General features: G+C 42.2%; 1 protein-coding gene across 1 annotated transcript in view; it reads right to left on the bottom strand.

Moving 5' to 3' along the window:
* Nucleotides 1-5,040, bottom strand: part of Mtmr6 (Myotubularin related protein 6) — a 366,784-nt gene extending 361,744 nt beyond the window's left edge. The window contains exon 1 of the mRNA XM_071659034.1: nt 4,913-5,040. Coding sequence (XP_071515135.1) covers nt 4,913-4,936 — 24 coding nt within the window. The 5' untranslated portion in view covers nt 4,937-5,040. The remainder of the gene's footprint in view (nt 1-4,912) is intronic.
* Nucleotides 5,041-10,796: the final 5,756 nt, after the last annotated feature.

Consider the following 10,796-nt stretch of genomic DNA (forward strand, 5'->3'; position numbering starts at 1 on the left):
AATAGTGGTTCCAACAATGTTGTATGGTTGCGAGGCGTGGGCTATGGATAGAGTTGTGAGCAGGAGGATGGATGTGCTGGAAATGAGATGTTTGAGGACAATGTGTGGTGTGAGGGGGTTTGATCAAGTAAGTAACGTAAGGGTAAGAGAGATGTGTGGAAATAAAAAGAGCGTGGTTGAGAGAGCAGAAGAGGGTGTTTTGAAATGGTTTGGGCACATGGAGAGAATGAGTGAGGAAAGATTGACCAAGAGGATATATGTGTCGGAGGTGGAGGGAACGAGGAGAAGTGGGAGACCAAATTGGAGGTGGAAAGATGGAGTGAAAAAGATTTTGTGTGATCGGGGTCTGAACATGCAGGAGGGTGAAAGGAGGGCAAGGAATAGAGTGAATTGGATCGATGTGGTATACCGGGGTTGACGTGCTGTCAGTGGATTGAATCAGGGCATGTGAAGCGTCTGGGGTAAACCATGGAAAACTGTGTAGGTATGTATATTTGCGTGTGTGGACGTATGTATATACATGTGTATGGGGTGGGTTGGGCCATTTCTTTCGTCTGTTTCCTTGCGCTACCTCGCAAACGTGGGAGACAGCGACAAAGCAAAAAAAAAAAAAAAAAACAATTTTCATATCTGTATCAATTAATTTGTGTCAGTAAATGAGACCTCATATTTTTCATTATCATATCAAACCATAACTAATATACCTTATCATACTCTCTTGAAATCAAGCATTATATCTCCTAAAGAACTTTTCCCCTACCGCAAGAGGAAAAATACATTTTCATACAATATACTTCCTAACTAAAGGTATATGGTGTCGGTAAACTATTTTCAATCCCAGGAAAATAAAATAGATAATCATACAACATAATTCCTAAATAAAGGTGTACTGTATGGGTGAAACCTGAGTTAATCACTTAAATTGATAAGATTATCTCATAACAATTTCATATTTGTTTCATTTGGTTTAATAAATCCTGATAAGGGGATTTAAATTAGGGCACTTTTTAACCCAGGTAAAGTTTGGGTGGGTTGAATAAAAAACAAAGCTAAAACAAAACAAAAACTAACAATCTAATCCACCCTAATCAAACTAAACCTAATTAAATGTAACCTAATAAAAAAGGTAATCCAAAATAAATGCACATTTAAAAACTCATTCTTCCTGGTAAAAGAGATCATCTGACAATTTTTTTCCAATCATATGCAGTTAAGGCAAGCCCCTAATATATACTTCCACAAATCGTATAATGGCAAGAAAAGTCTGTTTATAAAATACGGCATAGTTTAGGGACAGATAACTAAAAAGAATTTATCCGAGATACCTAAAACTGGATATTAAGAAATATGACAACTAGACAATGGATCTAGGCAAATACAGCTTTTTCCATCTGTTCCTGGTGCTAACATGGGTAACAGCAGATAAGTAAGAAACCAATCAAGAAATATGCCTTAATCTCTCATATTCCCCAAAAGACACCAAATCCATTTTCAGGATAATTACTAAGTACCAGTACAACAAAAGAACTAAGCACATTTCAATATCCAAATTCAACAAGGACAGCTATTCTAGCTTTTGTCCATAGGACAACGATGTCTATCAGAAAATCTATTTCTTATGTTGTCCTGAAAACCAAATGCTACCAGCATACATCCTTACCAATGTGCAGCAATGCACAAAAGGCTAATGACTATCTACCTGTAATGCAAGGTACAGGTTAAGATGGAAGGTTACATTTCTTTTAATGTCACTTCCAGACAAGGACTTAAGTCCCCATCAAGGGCAGGCCTTACATGAAATACATAAAGGCCTATGGACACAAGGGAAGGATCAATCTAATAATCTTTGAAGAAGTGGCAAATCTGCCTTAAAAGGCAAAGGGACCAAATCACAGATGTTAAAAAATATTACAAAGATAGAGTTCCAGACCTTAGTATTGGAAGGAAAACAAAATGTGTTATTCTTGAGTTGCTAATAGTCACAGAGTACTCATATGGATGCAAATATTCATTCAATTTTTGGGAAAAGAAATAAAAGTAATACTGAAATATGGAAAAAGAGAACAAACAATGCTCTGCCAGGTGAGTGGGTCAAATTTTGAGGTCAGACTGGGACAGCTCTTAAGTCAGAACTGCTTTAGATTTCACTCAGTCCAGTAAACATACAGAGCCAGAACTGACCTAGATCTGACAGCAGCACTTTGTACAAGAATCAATCCCTAACATAACTGGAGCAACTGCATAAACAACAACAATCTTTAGTAGGAGATAAGAACTCTCAGTTCTCTATAGGATAATGAGCTAAATGTGTAATGTTGAGTTTCCTAAACAAACTAGATGCTAAAGTGGCACCAAGTATAAGTTGTGAAATCAGAAAACAATCAAATAAAATGAAAAAGTTGTCAAGTGTTTTTACCAAAAATATAAGAAAAAATGGGTTATTGAGATAAAACTTAACTAGATTACTTCTATCTAACTGGAAAATTGTATCCAATTCCAAGTTTACAGAGGTATATGAAATAAGATGATCACACAAAAGACAACAGAAAACAGAATTAAATAAGTGTAGGAAAAAAGTACAAAACCATTAGCATATGAGAGCTTCTGGCGGCAAGATGAAGCAAGGATATCATTGATAGAAAAAGAATTAAGATTGTAAAAGATGAGACAGAGCAGGGGACATTAATCTTGGTAGAGGAAGAAGCCTTCTAGCATGAATTCAAACAGCAGAGGAGTGGTACAATGTCTGCAGAGCTATAAGAGCAGCAGAAAAAAAGAAAAAATATTGGACATTAGAAAACTTTTCTCAAAGCACATGGCATCAAGGTTTGAAGATTCAAAGTACATGCAAAAGGTTTGGAAGGGACTTGATGAGAACATCATTACACGGGATTCCAAAATAGGTATGGTTAGACTCATACGAAGTGGAATCATGGATGAAGATTACATGAAGGGACTAGATGAAAACATCATCAGACAGATCTTCAAAAGAGGTAAATAAAAATGTCACAGAGGTACTGGCCAGCCAGATGGTGTTCAGAAAAAAATGTTACCAGAACGGCCAAAAATGCTAGTAAAATAAATGGACAGATAATCTGGTTTATTTGATGTGCAATAGTCTTGGGAAAGGCTGGTACTGCTACCCCTGAACAATCCTTCTCACTGACAGCAGAGAAAGATGAACCTCTGAAGATTCTTCAAATCACAGAGTATCAGGAACTTGGGGCCATAACACTACTGAAGTCTCCCAAGTACAGTAATTTGTAATGACAAAAGGCAAGAGAAAAGAAAATGTGAGTACAAGAAGTAAGAAAGAATAGGACACATGTATGATGCACTATGAGTTTAAGATGCTAAGACTAGTCCCAGTACCTTAGCTTTAATGAAACAGTAAGTAAAACTAGCAATCCTATTACAATGGGTTTAAGTTAGCTTTTGGCAATGCTTTCACACTAGAAGAGCAATACTACTCTGACTGGCTTTTGTATCCAACCAGATACTTTATTTTAGGGTAAATGAGATGTGCCTTTGGTGTGCATCTTGAGCATACGGGACCTTGTGATATGTTAAATCAGCGTTTGGCGAGATGCACTGTCTCCAAAATGCCTAGAGTGTAGTTTCGGATGGGTATATGTTTGAAAGGAGTTTACGGTTGGGATAAGAGGCCATTCTTGAGTGAGTGAGGAGTCATTACAATGCTTAAATGTTTTATCAATGTCATGTTTGTTGGGGAAGTATAGGGTGCTGAAGTATGAACCAGGTGTAAAATTTTTATTTCTACTTAGGGGTTGGTGGTTCGTTATGGAGTGGTTTAAGTGGAAGGGGTTGAGTGTTGTGCTTTAGCCTACGTCTGGTATTCATTTATCGGCTAATTCCGAGAAGAGGATGAACAGTTAGGTTAGATGGAGGTCAATATCCCATCCAAGATTCAAACGTTAGCCATCCTACACAATTCATCATCAATGATGCTAACCATTAAACCATGGAAGTATAGGGCAATTCCTAGGATAGGTGTGGATAAAGGATTAGGCAATATTCATAATGGCAACATACTAACACCAACAGTGTATCATGCTCACACAGTTTACTTCCCTCTACTTCCATCTCCTTTCTGGGTTTATCAATTCTATCTATCAAGGATACACTAAAAATATAATGATTCACAGAAACATCAATTCTCAGAAGCAAAATGATAAATATATATTTCATTAAGTCTAGCTGGTTTATGACAGAGCTCTTAACCAATGCTATCCTAAAGAGCATTCAAAGTATCAGCTTAAAACATTCAAACCAATCAACCTTAACTGACCCAGAGCCAAGGTCTCCAGCCTACCAGCCAGCAATTTAATACAAATTTTCCGGGTAACATAACTACCGCAAAAAGTACAAACCTAAGATGAGCATGTGAGAGGGAGGGGCAATGTTCTATTAGTTTAAACCTCTCTCTAGTTGGCAGCAGACTTAATGTGTCTCTGTGTACATTAATGCGTAACACTAATGGAAAACAAAAAATTTCACAAACCAATAGTTGCATTTCTGCCTCTTTTCCTAGTTACTATGAAAACAAAGGTACAGGCATGTAAAACTAAAACACAGGACGGAATTATGTCGCACAGAATATAATAATTGTAGTCAGAGCAATCATCCCTTGCTTCTCACTATAATTCTACCCTCTCTCCCTCACTTAACCTTCCTTTCAAGATACTTCTAAAACTGAGTAACTGTGTTCTTCGCATGAAAAAAAATCACATATTCTTTATTTTAAACCAGATACAGCGCTTCAAGTACTGTACATTCTGAGGTCAATGAGTTGTCATCACTCACGAAAGCATATTTTAAGAATGAAAGAAAGTACCTCATAACATACAGTAAATGTACCAAACACCTCAGTAATTGGCTTGAAAGATCTCACCTTTGGTGTTTTTATGAGTTCCATACTGCTGTCAACGCCGAATTATATAATTCATGAAAGTTTAGAACCACCAATAACCAACCAAACGTCTTCAACAACTCCCATCTGTCAGTACTTCCAAGTTACAACTGTTTTCTTTAACCTTCAAAAAAATAGAAATCTACTTTAATCAACCAAACCGACCTTATCAATTTTATACAATCTTATTCCTTTATGTACGCCCAATAAAGACATAATTTTTACTTGTTCCTTATAGTATGTTAAAAATGTAGTATATCTCTTGAAATGTACAAACAGGCAGACGACGGATGTAAACAAATTTACTTAAATGGACGGGAGATTTAATAGGAATTTTTTAAAATACTTTTTAAATATCCAAACAAAAACAAATATTTCCTTTAAACCACAGATTGGGTACAGTGGATTCCAGAATATGTGTGAAACTGGCTGGTAACCAGCCTACTTGAAGTATGCAAGTCTTAAATAACTCAATTGTTCTTTTCAAATGACATAATGTGAGTTATGTGGAGAAAGTACATAGAAAGTGAACATTTATAACTATATGCTATGTATCAAAAATTTATTATCGTTGTGATAATGATTAATGACAAAAAACATAAAGAATGAAAAGTACCATAATGTAATTGAACTTGGTGCAAAATAGGATTATTTCATGGCTAAGATATTAAAGAACCTGTCACATTGATGAGCACAATTGTAGTGGAATTTAGCTAGTTGCACACTAAGATAATTAGCATCTGGTTTATTCCATAAATACAATTTTACCCGTTTCTTAAGGTCATCTTCAGTATGACACTAAGTGCCTAACAGCAGAATATCATTCTATATAACTTTCTTTTCTTTCTTTTAAACTATTCGCCATTTCCCGCGTTAGCGAGGTAGCATTAAGAACAGAGGACTGGGCCTTTGAGGGAATACCCTCACCTGGCCCAATTCTCTGTTCCTTCTTTTGGAAAATTAAAAAAAAAAAAAAAAACGAGAGGGGAGGATTTCCAGCCCCCCGCTCCCTCCCCTTTTAGTCGCCTTCTACGACACGCAGGAAATACGTGGGAAGTATTCTTAATCCCCTATCCCCAGGGTTCATATAACTATATGAACGAAATTTCTATATGCAACACCTAGATCTTCCTCCATAGCTCTGATGATTATGGGTCAGTGTATTAAATATCATATATTCATACATTCTCGTATAATCATGATATTATGAATATATCCATATTAATTCCTCCACTTGGAGAATACCAACCACCATGCCACATTAAACTGATAAAAAGAAAATATACGAATTTTAGAGGAACGTTGAGCATGTATCTTAAAATGTTATTTTGCATAACCCATTTCGTAACCCTCAAATTCTTAAAAAAGGTTTTAGACCATAATGAAAAAGATTAAATGAAATAACACTGAATCTAAAGACACAAAACTGTATTCTTTTCTTATTCTTTAGTGTTTAGTACAGACTAGTGACGACGTATGTCTATATGTCTACGTAAAGCCATTTTGAATGAAATGACAAGTGATGCTTACTCTACACAACAACCAGATGCTGAGATGTTACTAACATGCTAATAGGTCGTTAACTCTGAGGTAGGTATAGTTAGAGAGGAATATCAGTCAGATTAATACTGTCTTATCAGATTGACCGACTGGCAGATGTCGACCACGAATGACAAGTCTCATGACAGTGGTCGAGCTTCTTCTGACTTCGAGTTTTATAATTTAACCTGTTATTGTTTCTCTCTCTTTCTCTTCACTGTGATTTTAGTGGATGGCAGTGATTGCGCACTGGGAGACGGGTGGTGAGTGGTCAGTTCGTATTTTAATTCCGTCTACTATCAAGCTTTTCATTGGGATTTGTAGTGAACTATTTCTATTGTGTGGGGAGGGAACTTTACATTCCTGAGGCCCCATTTATTTTTTTAAGGATCGTGAAGACTGTGAGAAAGATACAGAAACAAGGGGTAACAACACAGTATTTTATTGTTGTGTACAATGGCGTGTGGACACTCTGAGAACAGCTACTGTTAGTGCTGGACAGGAATCAACTGCAGAAGGGTGAGTTGGTGTTGTCCAGTCTGGTCCTCCTGCTGCAAAAAGGTGTTGCCATGGTCCCGTGGTGCCTCGCCCAGACGTTTGGTTAGCCCACACAGGCGTTTGGTTAGCCCTGCCCAGGAGTTTGGTTATCACCGCACATGCGTTTGGTTAGTCCACTCAGGCGTTTGGTTAGCCCGCTCAGGCGTTTGGTTATCACCGCACATGCGTGTGGTTAGCCCCTCCCAGGCATTTGGTTAGCCCGCTCAGGCGTTTGGTTAGCCTTGCCCAGGCGTTTGGTTATCACCGAACATGCGTGTGGTTACCCACGCCCCAGGCGTTTGGTTAGCCCGCTCAGGCGTTTGGTTATCACCGCACATGCGTTTAGTTAGCCCACTCAGGCGTTTGGTTAGCCCCGGCCCAGCCGTTTGGTTAGCCCCGCCCCAGGCGTTTGGTTAGCCCCGCCCAGGCGTTTGGTTAGCCCACTCAGGTGTTTGGTTAGCCCCGCCCAGGCGTTTGGTTAGCCCACTCAGGTGTTTGGTTAGCCCCGCCCAGGCGTTTGGTTAGCCCTGCCCAGGCGTTTAAGCGTGTGGATTGCCCAATTTACAGTGGGATGATCAGGCCATATACGGCGCTAGTGTAGCCAACTGTTGGGTTTGGTTAGCACATTGTGGAATTTTCTTGGCCCGACGTGGCGTCTGGTTCGCCTATTCTGTTCATCTAAACTGCCTTGACGTGTATGCTGTTCATTATAACATTCTGTGAGTGTGATCTGTTCATTATAACACATTGTAAGTGTGATTTGTTCATTATAACATTGTAAGTGTGAGCTGTTCATTATAACACTGTAAGTGTGAGCTGTTCATTATAACATTCTGTATGTGTGATCTGTTCATTATAACATTCTGTGAGTGTGATCTGTTCATCATAACATCTGTAAGTGTGATCTGTTCATTATAACATCTGTAAGCACGCCATTGTACCTTGGGTGGGTCACAGCGAACAAACTCACTTTCTTTTTATATATATAATTGCTAAGAACTTCGTGAGTCTTAGTGCCTCGCTGAATCACCCTCTGTGTTTTCGGGAAACGCCACATCACGTGACCCGACGAAAGGCATGATGACGTCACACTGTTGACCAATCAGTAGCTCGACTGACAGACCACCCCCCCCCCCCATCCTTCCTTCCCTCCCCCCTCAACAAAAGTGGGTAAGTCCCCCTTTCAAGGACACTTTCTCCATTCCTTCATAGGATATAGTCTTACTGAAATGCTCTTTGAAACCTCTTCTGTTCGAGGTAAATCCTTGAAATACAATTCACAAGCCAGTGCCTCAAAGATACGTTTAAATACATGTCTACCTAAAATCTGCGCATTTTAAGTAAACCAAAAAGAAGCAGACAACACTGTAAACAAAATGTCGTTGATAGAATTTTGGTCTTGGATAAAAGATGTTTGTTCGTTTGGTGTACACGTAACAACGTGTGTACATACATGCAAGGGTGTACGTAGGTACAATATGGTGTTCCTTGCTGCACAGTGTACGGTATTCCCTGCTGCACAGTGTACAGTGTTCCCTGCTGCACAGTGTACAGTGTTCCCTGCTGCACGGTGTACAGTGGTCCCTGCTGCAGGTGTACAGTGGTCCCTGCTGCACGGTGTACAGTGTTCCCTGCTACACGGTGTACAGTGTTCCCTGCTACACGGTGTACAGTGTTCCCTGCTGCACGGTGTACAGTGGTCCCTGCTGCAGGTGTACAGTGGTCCCTGCTGCACGGTGTACAGTGTTCCCTGCTGCACAGTGTACAGTGTTCCCTGCTGCACGGTGTACAGTGTTCCCTGCTGCACGGTGTACAGTGTTCCCTGCTGCAGGTGTACAGTGTTCCCTGCTACACGATGTACAGTGTTCCCTGCTGCACGGTGTACAGTGTTCCCTGCTACACGGTGTACAGTGTTCCCTGCTGCACGGTGTACAGTGTTCCCTGCTACACGATGTACAGTGTTCTCTGCTGCACGGTGTACAGTGTTCCCTGCTGCACGGTGTACAGTGTTCCCTGCTACACGATGTACAGTGTTCTCTGCTGCACGGTGCACAGTGCTCCCTGCTGCACGGTGTACAGTGTTCCCTGCTGCACGGTGTACAGTGTTCCCTGCTGCACGGTGTACAGTGTTCCCTGCTGCACGGTGTACAGTGTTCCCTGCTGCTCGGTGTACAGTGTTCTGATGAAGAACATCACAGCTTGGTTGTATAGTGTCGTGTTCAGCTGGTCCTGGACTGCTGGTGACGTAATATCCGCTGAACATACTCACTCTGTGGTCATACTGGCTAAACTCTTACTCTCTAAATGTCCCACCCACTGTAAGCTTAGTAAATGTCCCACCCACTGTAAGCTTAGTAAATGTCCCACCCACTGTAAGCTTAGTAAATGTCCCACCCACTGTAAGCTTAGTAAATGTCCCACCCACTGTAAGCTTAGTAAATGTCCCACCCACTGTAAGCTTAGTAAATGTCCCACCCACTGTAAGCTTAGTAAATGTCCCACCCACTGTAAGCTTAGTAAAGGCCCACCCACTGTAAGCTTACTATGTCTTTCTAAAGGCTTCTAAGCTTTTTAAATGTCATATCTGGGTTTCGTAAGTGTCCCATATGGCATACTAAATGTCCCATCTAGGCTTTATAAATGTTTTGTCTGAGCTTTCTAGATGTCTCATCCAAGCATCCTAGATGTCCGTCTAAACTTCCTAGATGTCCCACCTAAGCTTCCTAGATGTCCCACCTAAGCTTTCCTGCTGGAAGTGTTACCAGGAAAAACTTTCTGGGGTCCGAGAGGGCTTCCTTCCATGCCAGGAGTGTTGAAGGGGGCTTCTACGTCAGGAGTGGCGAGGGGGCTTCCTTCGACGTCAAGAGTGGCGAGGGGACTTCCTTCGACGTCAAGAGTGGCGAGGGGGCTTCTTCGACGTCAGGAGTGGTGAGGGGGCTTCCTTCGACGTCAAGAGTGGCGAGGGGGCTTCCTTCCACGTCAGGAGTGGCGAGGGGGCTTCCTTCGACATCAGGAGCGGTGAGGGGACTTCCTTCGACGTCAGGAGCGGTGAGTGGGGCTTCCTTCGACGTCAAGAGTGGCGAGGGGGCTTCCTTCCACGTCAGGAGTGGCGAGGGGGCTTCCTTCCACGTCAGGAGTGGCGAAGGGGCTTCCTTCCACGTCAGGAGTGGCGAGGGGGCTTCCTTCCACGTCAGGAGTGGCGAAGGGGCTTCCTTCCACGTCAGGAGTGGCGAGGGGGCTTCCTTCCACGTCAGGAGTGGCGAGGGGGCTTCCTTCCACGTCAGGAGTGGCGAAGGGGCTTCCTTCGACGTCAAGAGTGGCGAGGGGGCTTCCTTCGACGTCAGGAGTGGCGAAGGGGCTTCCTTCCACGTCAGGAGTGGCGAGGGGGCTTCCTTCCACGTCAGGAGTGGCGAGGGGGGCTTCCTTCGACGTCAGGAGTGGCGAGGGGGCTTCCTTCGACGTCAGGAGTGGCGAAGGGGCTTCCTTCCACGTCAGGAGTGGCGAGGGGGCTTCCTTCCACGTCAGGAGTGGCGAGGGGGCTTCCTTCCACGTCAGGAGTGGCGAGGGGGCTTCCTTCCACGTCACGAGTGGTGAGGGGGCTTCCTTCCACGTCAAGAGTGGCGAGGGGGCTTCCTTCGACGTCAGGAAGTGGTCGAGATGGCTTCCTCTAACATCAGGAGGTGTGGTCGAAACCTAATCCCGTCCTAGTGATTTGAATCCGTGGTGTTGTCCCTCAGCGCAGTGGCTGAGAACAGGAGAGAATAGCTAAGTTTCACGCAAGAAGGAGGAG

The sequence above is a fragment of the Panulirus ornatus genome, chromosome 67 (genome assembly GCF_036320965.1).
Source record: "Panulirus ornatus isolate Po-2019 chromosome 67, ASM3632096v1, whole genome shotgun sequence".
Classification (NCBI taxonomy): Eukaryota; Metazoa; Arthropoda; class Malacostraca; order Decapoda; family Palinuridae; genus Panulirus; species Panulirus ornatus.